The sequence below is a fragment of the Ambystoma mexicanum genome, chromosome 9 (assembly GCF_040938575.1).
Source record: "Ambystoma mexicanum isolate Mex_15411 chromosome 9, UKY_AmexF1_1, whole genome shotgun sequence".
NCBI lineage: Eukaryota > Metazoa > Chordata > Amphibia > Caudata > Ambystomatidae > Ambystoma > Ambystoma mexicanum.
The window spans coordinates 574,386,748-574,402,268 of NC_090931.1; the positions used below are offsets into that span (position 1 = coordinate 574,386,748).

The window sequence follows — 15,521 nt, forward strand, 5'->3', positions numbered from 1 at the left end:
ATCAAAGTCCCTGGTATCCAAAATTCTTAATGACAAGATTTTCTGAGTCAGGGATAGAAAATCTGCTCGATTAATATGGGGATTGGTTCTGTGCTTTCCCTGCTTTTTTTTCTTGATGCTGATTGTTCGAGGGTGTTATGTCAAGACCACCTCTAAGGTGGCATCTGAAACCGCATTATCACCATATTGGTCTCTACCAGGAGACAAAAGGACAGTGACAGCGGGCCTATTGAGTTGCAGTTGTACCACTGAGTTATTGGCATTTATGGCATTTATGGAGGGGTAGGGTAGGGAAAGCACCACACTATCATTCTGCCTCCTCTCCTCGTTTGTGGCGGCATGACATCTATCATTTAGCACCCAACTAGTTAGCTTGCTCTTAGGCCTAAGCACCTTCTTTCATCTACAATTTTACTTTTTTGACTTCATTATTGTCTGCCTTCACTTCAGGCGGGCACTTTGCAGGTCCTTTGTGCCTTTATGACTATTTAAGGCCTTTAATTTCCTGCTGTTTATAGCAATTTTCCACTTTTGTCTCTTTTTTCTTTTCCTGCGCTGCTTTCGGGTAAGATAGATGGTGGATGTATCAATAAGTATCGCAACCATCTCATCTACCACCAAAGCCGTGATGTCAGCATCTATAGCATCAGCAACCACCCCATCTTGTGGGTTGGAATTGTCAGAGGTAAACGAGGCTGCAGCAGCAATAAGTGTGTCCAGTTCTTTATCATCGTCCTCTTTTAATATGGATACCTCCTCCAAGATCGTGGCGCACATTGCCTTCATGGCGTACTGCAGGACCAATAGTAAGACGTGGATCTTACTCTGCTAACCTGATTCTTCAGTGGTAGAGCTGACCAATAACCCAATCTTCTAGGGTGTTCATGTTAGGAGAGGCTGACAGTCTATGCCCTTTATCTGCATCTTTGTTATGTTCGTGGTCTAAACTCAGGGGTGCATTTTCAACACTAGTAATAAGTCTAGCAGATGCTGAAGCTCTATCTTGTGACACATCCTGCACTATAGATTGTTGCTGCGTTATTGTCTCAGGTGCTAATGAGTCTTGCAAGGAGTAGCAAAAAGCCAGAGTAGTGGTGGTTAGCCATTGCTGAAAAAGAATCATCAAAAATATTATTGTTGTTTTCCTGAGCCGGTAGCAAGTTACCAGCCTAACAGTCATTTGCTGCCTGAACTAATGGAGGTTCAGTACAGGCTGGCCGGTTCCGATGTAAAGTAGGAGTCGATAGTGCCGGCTCCAAATCCCCTGTGGTGCTTATCACTAGGAGAGCTTGTAATATGTGATTTAGTGACCTTTCCGCTGTTTCCTTTCGCTCGCTCACATGCGCCGGCTCCCACCTGCGTTTTGGGATGGGGTGCGTTTTTCCTCATTTTATGATTATTGGACCTCAAACATTGTTTCCCAGGCATCACAAATATATGCAAATAAAATGACTCTATAAAAGGACTATAGGCCAGCACCAATTACTACTCGAAAAAGTTCAAGGGTTCCGAGGTTGACTTGCGCCAAGGATGGAGTGTGGGGAAATTCAAATATGTGACATAAACAAAGTTCGACCTTTAAGAAACATGCGTGCTTGGCACGTTCGAGTACTAAAATATTCCAGAATCTGGTATCATCAAAAAAGTGTACACAAGAAATCAAAATAAAAATTCAACATAAGCGGATAAAAAAGGAGAAAAACAGATGTTGCAGCCAATGTCGGCTTGAGTTCCTATCTAGAGCGAAGCCTTTGTGCCTCTCTGGTTCCTTTCTCAGATGGCCAAGGGTCTGCACCAGGGGTGCCTGTAATGTGGCTGCAGCAATATATGTACAATTCCGAGAAATAAAGTTGGTACCCTTTAGTGCGCTCCTTGGGAAGAATTACTCAATCACTTGGTTATGTTAATTCCAATTTGTTTATTCAGTATAGGTTCTGGATACTCCATACACTTAAAGTTTCAATAAACAAACTTTGTCTCCCAAATTGTCTCCCAACACGTGTTTCCCCATGACTTTAGCCACGGTTCCTCAGGGGAGATTCTAAAGTGAAAAAAGAACCCAAGTTCATACATTCTATGTATATAAACAGAGACTTAAGTGCATTAAACCTCTAGTTTCATAACCACTTCTATCTGAGAAGAGGACATACACTCACCCTTGTCATGTTTCTCATAATTCTGATTCAGTATTGATTGGTATTCAATTTTCTCTCTCATCGGCTCTCTATTTGTCTTCCTTTTGTTCTTTTTCCCTTTTTTTCCCTTTTTTTCTTTTTTTCTTTTTTTCCCTATAAGAAAAATGCACAAAGCTCATATGCTTTGGTTCACATTCTGATACTGGCTATTAATGTGTTATATTTCTGAACAGCAAAGCAGTCTTTGCTGTCCTATACAGTGTGCTGTGTCCTTCCTAGCCTATATAGAATGGCATTTTAGTATTGATCCATTATTACTAGTATAAATTCTGCATTTGCATTGGTATTCAGTTTGATTGAATTTATGCACCCTCTATAAGGTAGCCCTTTACATTTCTAGAGAAAATTATTTTAAATTGCTATAGAGTTTACCTTGTGTGTAGATTCTTGTGGATTCAAAGATGTTCCTTTCTCTCTGTACGATTGCCTCTGTGCATCCGTGGTTCCCGGATGCATCTTACCTCAATTCTGCTTCTGTTTATATATCGCGGAGCACGTCGCGTGATGACGTCATCGCGTAATGTGCCGCGATGACGTCATACGCGTCAAAAAATGTGCGGCGGCCATCTTGGATTTGTTTTTTGTGAAAAAAAAAAAAAAAATTTTTTTTTTGTGTTTCTATGTTGTAGCCTTCATTTTTGTACAAATAATTTTCAGGTTGCATTGCTATTTTGCAAAAGAATGGATTTATTTACAAAGAACCCCTAAGCTAACACTAATGTCTTCTTTAATTTAATTGTGTCTCTAAATGTTGTTGTATCTATGCGTATGTGATGGCATCAACACGTTGGATCCAGCTTTCCATTTACTATATTTCAGTGTATGTGGTGTAGAGTATATAGGCTCTATGTATAAATGAACAACAAGTTACTTATACATGCTTTCAGTGGTAGACAGAGAGGTACTTAGGATGATGCACATATACAATCAATAGTGTTTTTATAACCAGTTTGCCATCTCTGGATCTGTGTTTAGACCAGTTTGGCATGTATCCATTATACACATCCATTTTGACTCCATTCTCCTTAATATAAGTTCTCTGTCTCCTCCTCTTTCAGGTTGCTCGATTTTTTCCAGTCCAATGATTTTGATGTCCTTGATGTCTGATTGTTGGTGTTCTTTTGCAAAGTGTATGGCCATTGGGTACCTTGCATCCCCGTTCTTGATTGCTCTAAGATGTTCCAATATCCGTATTCTAATTTCTCTTATCGTGCTCCCGATGTATTTCTTGTTGCAAATGCATTGTATAGCATAAATCTAAACGTAGGCCGAAATACTACAATAGGTTCCACAAAACCAAGAGGGGAAAGAGAGGAGGATCGAATAAACACAGGTATAGGACAAAGAGGAATGCTAACGAGATCCAGGAACAGAGAAACCAGAGGGAACCAGGAAATCTAGTCCTAAACCTTTCCAATCTAAATATTGATGAATCTCTCAAGACAGCACTTAATAGAGGACTGAATTTCTGTCCAGCCAATAGGACGGATTACTTCCAAACACAAGTAGACCTTTTTAAATTTTGTCGGAAACTAAAACTTAGAAAATATTTCGTAGAATCACCTATGAAACTCAAAGAATGCAATATCCAAGACATTTCACCCCTCACTGTGGAACTAGCAGAAGGATCAGTAAACATAATGAATTTAACAGAAACGGATTTCTCATTGGATACCTTCATGGCGGAACAAAATATAGATCCGTTCCAGACTGAGGAAACACATTTAAGATCTAAATCGAAATTCATACCCAATTTAATGGAAAATAATGCCATAGATCTTTTTCAAAAAGCTGTAAGCAATGATTTACGAAAAAAATACCTTGAAAACAAGCAAACCAACATCAAATACAATTTAACGAAAGCTGAGAAAAAGGCAATAGATACACTCTCCAAAAATGAGGAAATAGTTGTGAAGTCAGCTGATAAAGGAGGGAACATTGTGCTTATGAAGAAACAAGATTACATAACAGAAGGAACCAGACAACTAAAGGACACTAAATGTTACTCAATACTACAAAAAAACCCAATTAGAGACCTACAAGCTCAATGGAATCAAATGGCAAAACATTGGGAAGAAATGGGCCTACTGACGGAAGAAGAAACAAAGTATTTGGTAATAGACAAACCTGTCATGCCAACAATATATTTCCTTCCAAAAATACATAAAAAGTACAAGACGTTTCCACCATGTAGACCCATCATTAATGGGATAGGTTCTTTAACAGAAAGAATCTCAGAATATATAGACTTATATCTACAGCCCCTAACAACAGGGCTAGCTTCTTATTTACGAGACACGAAACACGTGATACAACAAACGGAGTGTATACCGTGGGAAGCAGAATATTTATTTGTGACGTTGAATGTGGTGTCACTTTACACCAGCATCCAACACACAAAAGGAATGGAAACAACGGAATTCTTCTTGAAAACAAGGTCTATTTCATTTCTTAATCAGAATAATATGATTCTAGAGATGCTAAACTTCGTTCTGTCAAACAACATTTTTTTGTTTAATCAAGTCCTATATAAGCAGGAACAAGGAACTGCCATGGGGGCGAAATTTGCCCCGTCATATGCGAATTTATTTATGGGCCATTTTGAACTAATCCATGCCTGGCAACATGAGGCATTCATAGAAAATAAAATTGTCTACTGGGGTCGTTACATAGACGATATCCTTGTGATATGGCATGGAAACAAAACAAGCCTCCTGAAATATATTGCCTATCTTAATGACAATAATCATAATATCAAATTCACAGAAAAAATCAGCTCAGAAGAAATAGAATTTTTAGATCTACAACTGTACACAGATGGTGACAAGATACTAACAGACTTGTATATCAAACCCACAGCAGTCAACAACAAGCTACATGCACAAAGCAACCATCCAAAACACACCATAAAGAACATCCCATATGGAGAAATACTTAGAATAAAACGCAATTGCAGCTTGGATACCAGGTACCAAAAACATCTAACAGATCTAAAAGAAAACTTTATACAGAGAGGATATAAAGAAGACTCTCTTAACCATGCAATTCAGAAAGCAGAAAAAGTAACAAGAACCAGCCTACTAATTGAAAAACGAAAAGTAAAGAATAAAGAAATGAAAACCCATTTCATTACAACATTCAGTAGTGAAATATACAACATAAAGAAAACTTTGAATAAACATTGGAACATTCTATTCACAGATGATACACTCAGCACCATTATTGAAGAAAAACCATGAATGGTATTTAGAAAAGCTCCAACTCTGAAAAAGAAATTAAGTCCGAGTCATCTAAGGAACCCAGTAAAGGACTCCTTGAGTAGTTTTTTGAAAGTGCCGGCACCAACAGGATCCTACAAATGCAGCAAATGTTCAATTTGTTCACACATGATAAATGGAATCAAACAAATTAAATTACCCACTGGAAAAATGATTGACATCAAACAATTTATAAACTGCAGAAGTCAATATGTAATCTATGCTATACAATGCATTTGCAACAAGAAATACATCGGGAGCACGATAAGAGAAATTAGAATACGGATATTGGAACATCTTAGAGCAATCAAGAACGGGGATGCAAGGTACCCAATGGCCATACACTTTGCAAAAGAACACCAACAATCAGACATCAAGGACATCAAAATCATTGGACTGGAAAAAATCGAGCAACCTGAAAGAGGAGGAGACAGAGAACTTATATTAAGGAGAATGGAGTCAAAATGGATTTGTATAATGGATACATGCCAAACTGGTCTAAACACAGATCCAGAGATGGCAAACTGGTTATAAAAACACTATTGATTGTATATGTGCATCATCCTAAGTACCTCTCTGTCTACCACTGAAAGCATGTATAAGTAACTTGTTGTTCATTTATACATAGAGCCTATATACTCTACACCACATACACTGAAATATAGTAAATGGAAAGCTGGATCCAACGTGTTGATGCCATCACATACGCATAGATACAACAACATTTAGAGACACAATTAAATTAAAGAAGACATTAGTGTTAGCTTAGGGGTTCTTTGTAAATAAATCCATTCTTTTGCAAAATAGCAATGCAACCTGAAAATTATTTGTACAAAAATGAAGGCTACAACATAGAAACACAAAAAAAAAAAAAAAAAAAAAAAACAAATCCAAGATGGCCGCCGCACGTTTTTTGACGCGTATGACGTCACTGCGGCACATTACGAGATGACGTCATCACGCGACGTGCTCCGCCATATATAAACAGAAGCAGAATTGAGGTAAGATGCATCCGGGAACCACGGATGCACAGAGGCAATCGTACCGAGAGAAAGGAACATCTTTGAATCCACAAGAATCTACACACAAGGTAAACTCTATAGCAATTTAAAATAATTTTCTCTAGAAATGTAAAGGGCTACCTTATAGAGGGTGCATAAATTCAATCAAACTGAATACCAATGCAAATGCAGAATTTATACTAGTAATAATGGATCAATACTAAAATGCCATTCTATATAGGCTAGGAAGGACACAGCACACTGTATAGGACAGCAAAGACTGCTTTGCTGTTCAGAAATATAATACATTAATAGCCAGTATTAGAATGTGAACCAAAGCATATGAGCTTTGTGCATTTTTCTTATAGGGAAAAAAAGAAAAAAAGAAAAAAAGGGAAAAAAAAGGGAAAAAGAACAAAAGGAAGACAAATAGAGAGCCGATGAGAGAGAAAATTGAATACCAATCAATACTGAATCAGAATTATGAGAAACATGACAAGGGTGAGTGTATGTCCTCTTCTCAGATAGAAGTGGTTATGAAACTAGAGGTTTAATGCACTTAAGTCTCTGTTTATATACATAGAATGTATGAACTTGGGTTCTTTTTTCACTTTAGAATCTCCCCTGAGGAACCGTGGCTAAAGTCATGGGGAAACACGTGTTGGGAGACAATTTGGGTGACAAAGTTTGTTTATTGAAACTTTAAGTGTATGGAGTATCCAGAACCTATACTGAATAAACAAATTGGAATTAACATAACCAAGTGATTGAGTAATTCTTCCCAAGGAGCGCACTAAAGGGTACCAACTTTATTTCTCGGGATAAAAAAGGAGGAGTAACAGCACTGATTAGAAGTATACATAGTCTTAGTACAAGACTTGTTCTTGGCCTCAAGCCAATGGATTGTATTTCTCCAGCTCTGAAATCTCTCCACTGGCTCCCTGTGGCTGAAGGATTGTGACATGTTTGTAGCGGACTGGGAAGTTCCATTCCTGTATGTGGTCACACCAGTCCCCATCATTCTTCATGTCATCAGGAGGTTGAGGAGGTTCGGGAAATCCATGAGCCTGATTGCTCCGGATTGGACTATGAGGACGGAGGCCCTTAATAAGGGGATGGCTGCCTCCATACCGGGTCCTAGTACCGGGTTCCTTCAATGAGGAATAACCGGGTCATTTCCGACTTTGGAGGTCCCATACTCGTAATGAGGCCCTCAGTATCCATTTAACGCTCCATGTGGAAATCATGCATTAGAGCGCAGTGTGTACTCCTCCAACACTGCCAAAACACTTCTGCCACACTTCGCTTGGAGTATTGCCTTGCCTATTGCAACAGCCTTTTTCTAAATCTGCCTGTCTCTGCTCTTCAACCTTTACAACTTATCCAGAACAGGACTGCAAGACTTGTTCTTGGCCTCAAGCCAATGGATTGTATTTCTCCAGCTTTGAAATCTCTCCACTGGCTCCCTGTGGCTGCAAGGATCAAGTTCAAGGCCCTTTGCATTGTCCACAACGCTTTCTGGGGCCTGGGACCACACTACCTCCATTTTCTTCTTCCTAAACATCTTCCTTCTCGAGCACTCCGCTCATCCACCTACAACTCTCTGAAGGTCAGACGCTTCTCCAAGAAGAGAGTGGGGGTGGATCTCTTTCCTCGGCTGGGGCCTCCCTCTGGAACAGCCTCCCTGCCTCTCTCAAACCTGAGCAGAACCACCTCTGGTTCTGGAAGCAACTCAAGATCTTCCTTTTTGCTTCTGCTTTCTCTCTTCCTCTCCCTTGCTGATGTCCCTGACTGTTCTGTGCACTGGTCACCTGGCTATCCACTGTAACACGGGCCAAGCTCTTGCCTGTCCAGTTGCCCTTGCACTGCCTCCGGGCTCCCCCAGCACTTAAGGGTCTGTATCTGCAGTCCTACAATTCCTTGTCTCTCTGCACTTTTGAGTAACTCTCCAGCAGCACTTATTGAGTTACCTGTACTTCTCCCCCGCCCCCGGCACTTCTCCCCGCCCTCCTCCCCGCACTTGCACAATCTGAATGACACAAGGCCTAGTACGATTGTTGTTTTGTGCATCTTCTGCCCCCCTGCCCCCTGCCTTATGGCACCAAGAAACACTTGTGTACAGGCACGTTATAAATGAATTCTTTTGTCATATCATATCATACCTGATAGGTAAAATAGGATACTTTAGCCAAGAAGGTATTCTCTGCAGGGAACATGACTCTCAATGCCATTAATGTATCCTGTGCCTTGACGAAATACACATACAGTCTCTGGAATGTTATTTCCGAGGCAGCGGAGAGATGAAGGAGGGTTTCAATAACGTCATCTGTGATGGTAAGGAGGCTTCATGCCAATCAGGGCTTAACACATCAGACTGCATTGGGTGCACCCTTTTTGGACCAAAAGCTGATGTCAGCATGGAGATGGTTCAGGCCTCTAAGGCACTTGCGAAGACTCCAGGGGCAGCCATTTGTCAGTCACAACAACAGCAATATCTGCCTACGAAAGCTTGGAGAGGACAGTCCTTCCATATTACTCATCATTTGGACAAAGAAAAAGAGGTCAGGCTAACCAAAAAGGACCAAGGAGATCCTCATGTGCCCCTAGAGGCTGTGGAGGAACATCTGTACACGCAGCCACCTCCTCACCGCCCTCTGCCACAGCCCCAAAACCTCTCTGAGCACTTTGCTCACAGAACCTCAGTGGGAGACAGGTTGACCCAGTATCTGAAAGAATGGAATTGCATTACTACGGATGCATTGGCCCCCTGATTGTTCTCTTAGTGAGCAATCTCTTCAGGAACCAGATATGCTCCTTCTACTGAAGATTCTATCCCTGTTGGAGAAAGGTGCCATAGAACGGGTACCTGTGGCGGAGCAATACCAAGGTTGTTACTCACGCATTTTCTGGTTGCCAAGAAAGACGGAGGACTGTGACCCATGTTGGACCTGAGACGCTTTAACAAGTTCCGCAGGAAGGACAGATTCAAGATGGTCACTCTTTTGCAGATTCTCGAGGTCCTTCAACTCCAGGATTGGATTGTTTCACTCAATCTTCTGTATGCTTATTTTCATGTCCCTATATATCCAAAGCACAGAAAATACATGAGATTCTCCATTGACAGTTCTCATTATCAGTTTTCGAGTACTGCCTTGCACCATTTTTAGAGATGAGGCCAATCAGACTGGCTCTGACAGCCTTTTTGCCTTCAATACAGGGGATGAACATCCTGATAATGATGGACAACACAGTGGCCAGGAGGTGTAGAGTCACTACCACTATGCAGCGAGGCAATGCAGATCTGGTTTTGGGCACTGCAAAACGGAATCTCTCTACCGCCTGTTCACCTTGTTGGAGAAGAGACACTCTGATCAGGCAGAGCACTGTCTCCCAGGAGTGGGAGCTGGCTCAGGAAGTCCTAGACATCTTTGTCTATGGGGAACCCCTCAAGTGGATCAGTTTGCATCCAGTATCAGCAGGAAATGTGACCTGTTTGCCCCAGGGAATTTCCTCAGAGAGGAGCTCTGGGGGACACGTTTGTAGCGGACTGGGAAGTTCCATTGCTGTATGTGGTCACACCAGTCCCCATCATTCTTCATGTCATCAGGAGGTTGAGGAGGTTCGGGAAATCCATGAGCCTGATTGCTCCGGATTGGACTAGGAGGACGTGGTACCTGGACCTTTTCGACATGGACATCTGCTCTCCATTCCGTCTTCCTCAGAGAGTGACCTACTCTCACAAGAGGGAGGCCGTCTTCTTCACTGAGACATCAGAACTCTGAACCTTCACACCTGGTTTGTGAGAGGTTAAGATACAAAGGTATCCAGGTATTGCATTGAATACATAGTTTCGAATGCAAACTTATGGAAAAAAAATGCATCGAAAATATCCATTTTTTTCTAGGTAAAGGTTTTTGTTTTTACTATAATGGGTTTAAGGGGTAAAAAAAACGGGTTTGGAGGGACCCCCCATTAAAAAAAAATCATTTTTTAGATGCATTTAAAAAAAAACTTTTGCATTTGAAACTTTTGCATTCGATGCAGTCACTAGGAACCAATACAAAGATTGGGATCTTCTGGAAGACATGGTAGAGGCCAGATGACCAGTAACAAAAGTACTATACCGCTGCTGTTGGAAGACGTTTTGCAGCTGGTATAGAGCTAAAGATATTGACCCTTTTGCTTGCAATACACCTGCAGCGCTTTCTTTTTTGCTGCACCTAGCTCATTAGGGGCTGCAGGTGGGTACCCTTAAGGGCAACCTGGTGGCGTTATCCATTTTTAATTGCCCGCCAGAGCAGGGCTCATACTTTAAGATGCCAATTGTCATTCAATTCCTCAAGGTCTTTTCCCATCCTGGGATTTAAAGCTGGTATTAATCTTTTTAATGGGAGCTCCATTTTATCCTCTCCATTCCTGTCCACTCAGGTTATTAACTTTGAAGACAATCCTTCTAGTAGCCATCACTTCTGTTTGAGTGAGTGAGCTGCAAGCTTTGTCATATACACCTCCTTTTACGAGATTTTACAAGGAGAAGGTTGCCTGAATTCCATCTGACTGAAAAGATTACCTTGCCAGCATTTTATCCACCTCCTCACCCTTCTAAGGAGGAAGAGAGGCTACATAGGCTGGATCCTAAAAGGACTCTTAGCTTCTATATTTCTACGATGGCAAATGTTAGGCAAGGTGACCAACTGTCAATTGGTTACACTGGCCACAGGCTGAGACTAAGAAAATGTTGTCACGTTGGATCATTCTTTGTATTTCAGAATGCTATTCTATGGCTTGAAAAGATGTCCTAGGGGTGTGGCAACCACATTGGCTCTTCAAAGAAGTGTAACAGTGCAGGCCATTTGTAATGCTGCAACTTGGTCCTCACTACATACCTTTTCAAAACATTACTGTTTGGACATGTTTAGACACTTTGTCGGGTCAGGGCGCTCAGTTTGGAAGGGCATTTCTGCACAATATAGACTAGTAATGAATACCTCATCAAAAAGTACACTTGTCCCACCTCCATCTATAAAACTGCTATGGGAATCTATCAAAGATGAGGAATCTATGGGAGGACACAATCCATTAGCAGAACAACGTACTTACCCCTGCTAATGTTCTGTCTACTGGATGTTCCTCCCATGGATTCCTCATCACCCTCTCAGCCTACCCCTCTGACTGTGGTTTCATTTTGCTTCTGTTTCAACGCCCATGCAGGTTTTAGCAATCGTCAAGAGTGCTGTGCAGCAAGAGGGAAAAACTAGATCTGAGGCAACAGGCACAGTGCATGCTTTTTAGTCCATCATCGAGGTCCCATCCGGACACAGGAATGGAATCTGTTGAGGGACATTGACTCGAAGCCGCACAGCACCCTCTGCTGTCGAAATATTTCTGAGACTGCAAGCAGGATATCAGCATGTCGAAGATGAGGAATCTGTGGGAGGAGCATTCAGTAGAAAGAACATTACCAAGCATAAGTCATTTCTTTGTCTATCTTCCTGGAGCCTGCATAGAACAAAGATGTTCCCCTTATCAAAGCCAACACTTTTTACTTTGTAAATGCTGGTTATTACTGCTTTGTACACGGTGCTGGTTATCCATCAATCCTCTATTTTTCCAGTTTATCCTTTTTGATCCCCTGCCTGCTCAGTTAGGCTATGCAGAATCCTCTTGAATCTGATGTTGAGGTAATTCTTGCCTGTTTTCTTTCTCCTTCACTGCCTCTCTGAATCTTTTGTCATCTATTACCCAGTTTTTTGTTGTGCTAAACTAGACAATGGCTTCCTTTCACCGGTCTGAATGCTTAATTATATTGTCATTTTTTACGCATGCAACAGTCCATGGGCTAACAGTCTCGGGAGGATAGCTCAGGGGCAACATGCTCGCCTTGGAAGCAAGACGACGCAGTGCAATACAGTTTCGATCCCCAGGTCCGTGCTTAGAAACCTCTCGGTATTAAGAGCGTTATAAATTACGAGTCCGGTGGTAACCCTGCTGGTGCTTCTGCTGTTGTAACACTTTACCAGTGCCTGATTTCCCGGTGCCACTGGGGCATTACAAGTTCTGGCAGATAGGGAGGTCAGGCGCCGGCAAATATTAATCCCCATTCCCATGTCCCTGCCCGCAGACTTATAATGTGGCGGTCCGGACCTCCACACTCATAATGACCCCCCCATGTCTCTAAATGATAAGCTGAAGTGGAAATACACAAGATGTACTAGCGTAGACCTCTGCATGCCCTGTGTTGGGTTAAGCAAAGTCAGCACCTGCCTGTAGCTCTCCTGCTTCCTGTGTGTGCAGGTGAGCCGGAAATGCTGAGCGGTGAGTGGGGCTAGTAAACAGGGCAGAGATTACGGGAGAAGGTCGCAGGAACATGGAGTCGTTAGAAAGGGTATTTAGGGATTTTGGGTAGGAAATTGTTGCAGATGTCAGTGATGTTACCTTAGAAGCACTGGCTTGGGATATAGGTTTTATGGAAGTTCAGTGTGTCTCATTAAAGAGACTGGCTGGTTTCGTATGGAGCAGGTGCTGTTGGATTTTGTCAGAGAGGTATGGAAGACTGGTGGAGTGGAAGACTATCTTGGGGAATGGCATGTTTGAAGGAGCCTGAAAGGCCTGTCCTGCTTGTCTATATTCAGCTGTGTCGTATTCTCTTGCAGACCTACGGAGGGAAGAACCTGAAACAGGTTGGAATCATTCTCCAGCGAGGAGTCCTCATTCTGCTGCTCTTCTGCTTCCCATGCTGGGCTTTACTGATCAACACAGAACAAATTCTACTGCTCTTCAGGCAGGACCCTGAAGTGGCCAGGTCAGGCTTGCATCTATTCCATACACATGTTTACTAGATGATGTGTTGTATGAAAAAGCCATGTGGTGTGTTTGAACTGAATTCATTCTAGGGGGATCCTGGCCGTTTTACTCACAAGGCTGAGAAACCTAGAGTTTTAAAGGTGCAGCGAAGGGGCAGTTCTTCTGATTATAGTGACTTGAGTCAGGCTATTCGTATGCGAGTGATGTGGCGACTTGTGATATTTTTAACCAAAATAAACTCGATTTAAAACATAAAATTAAATTTTGGTGAATAAAGATTGTAAAAAAAATGTTTCTTTTGCAGGTGAGAATGTTGAATTACTGGTTTGAATGTCTAATTACAGGTTTAAATTGCATTTCTTTTAAAAAGGGCTAATTGAGATTAGTTATAAATAGTACAACTGGGAAGGGCTGGGTGGTGGGCTTCAGGGGGGAGAAAAGGATGCTTCAGGGCTAATAGAGATAAGGGGGTTCGGGGTGTATCTCCCCATTAAAAGGTATTTGATAGTCCAGTATATATAGGTAGAATATATGTTGGCAATGACAATAAGCAAGCATATAAAGATCCACTACATGGCATTCTGAGACAATAGATCTTTGGCTCGTGAAAAGGTATCTCGATATTTTTCTAAAAGATATTTAAAATGTGTTAATTATGTAGATGTTTTCCCAGCGTTAAACCACATACAACTGGGAGATGTGTGCATGCATGCTCTGAAAGAGGCTGTGTCAGGCAACAGTAACTCCACCCTATAATACAGTAGATCCATGTGTGCAAAGACGTGTACTCATTAACTCATGTGCTACTAATGTTGGGAAAGGACTGTGGGAAAGAACAAAACATAATTGGCTTGATATCCTCTTTAACATAACCTGGGGGGGGGTACGTTGGGGAGGAGTGGGAGACCCAAAATGTAAACATGTCAAGCCTATGGCTATTCATTTTGAGCAATGCCCTGAACTCTTGGGGGATAGTGGGTGTTGTGGGGCACTGCGTACCCCATGCGGTGTCCTGTGAGCACCCAGCCCCCCCCCAGAGTCACACACAGAGACGTCTGTTCGGTTCAAGCTCCCCGGTCGCAATGACCGTACCGGCACGCCCCCTTCATTTAAAGGCACGCAGCGGAGTGTAACGTCACTCTGCCACGTGCCAAAGCCCTTAAAGGGGCAGCACCACACTCCTCCTTTTCCATGAGGACAACCAAGCAACATGTTAACTTTCACAACCAAAACAGAACCCAATGAACACATCAACAACATCAAACAACGCAACTGTACCCTTCAACCCCTTTAATCGCAGCCACCCCAGGGTCCTCCCCCTGCCCCCAGGAATGACAGACCCGACCGGGTCACGCAGAGTCATTGTTCCAAGACATAGTCACTGAGGCGAACAGGTTTCCCTCGACCTGCCCTCAGGGGGTACCTCCTGCTTGCCTCAGGGAGAGGGGTACCACTGGTGGCTGGCACACTGACAGAAGATCGAGGGAGTGGTCCGGCACCCCCGCCCTCATCGGGTACGTCCACCATCGTTTGCCATATTTGTCAAGCAAGGTCTGAATGTCCTCCACATACACCGAGTACGCAAAGGTTACTATTCCGAGGGCTTCCGCCGCCGCTCAGCTCAGGAGTGTGTTGGTGCTAACTGGCATCACATAAAAGCGTGCTTTTATTCTCGAGCCACCACGCCCCACCTCAACCACAAAGGCACCATCCAGGGGAATTGGTTAGGAACCCCCGAATGTGAAAATGCGAGCCCAGGCAGCGGACAGCTTTGGGGGGCACTCCATGGCGTCATAGTGTTCTCTGGCCATCACATTGACAGACGCCCCCGTGTCCACCAGCACCGGGACGGGAGACTCGTTCACTGCCACAATGCACCGCAGCTGCCTTCTGCTCTTGGACTTGGGGCCCTCCACAATTGACATGAAGAAAATGTTCTCTTCTTCTTCCTCCACCTCCTCGTCTGGTTGTGCGCCCTTCTCACCCTGATCTACCTGGGCGACATTCGGCGGGCGAGACTGTCTGAAGAAACCAGACCGCACTGGCCCTCTAGGAACCATCACCGCAGGGGCGCTCTACATACTTGGGCGTAGTGGTCAGCCAGGCCGCACTGGCGGCATGTTCTTCCTGCTGCTGGGCACTCTGCAGGGTGAGGTAAGTCATACCCACACTTTAGGCATGCCTCCCCCGGCTTTCCGTCCCTGTCGCGGAAGTTGCCCGCCAGCCCCCTGGCACCTCTGCCGCCACACCCTACAGCGCAGACC

The 15,521-nt window shown here is 43.1% G+C and overlaps 1 protein-coding gene across 1 annotated transcript in view; it reads left to right on the top strand.

The window, feature by feature from the left end:
* Positions 1 to 15,521, top strand: part of LOC138488293 (multidrug and toxin extrusion protein 1-like) — an 832,142-nt gene that overhangs the window by 286,225 nt on the left and 530,396 nt on the right. The window contains exon 4 of the mRNA XM_069615176.1: positions 13,107 to 13,255. Within this exon, the coding sequence (XP_069471277.1) occupies positions 13,107 to 13,255 (149 nt within the window). The remainder of the gene's footprint in view (positions 1 to 13,106; positions 13,256 to 15,521) is intronic.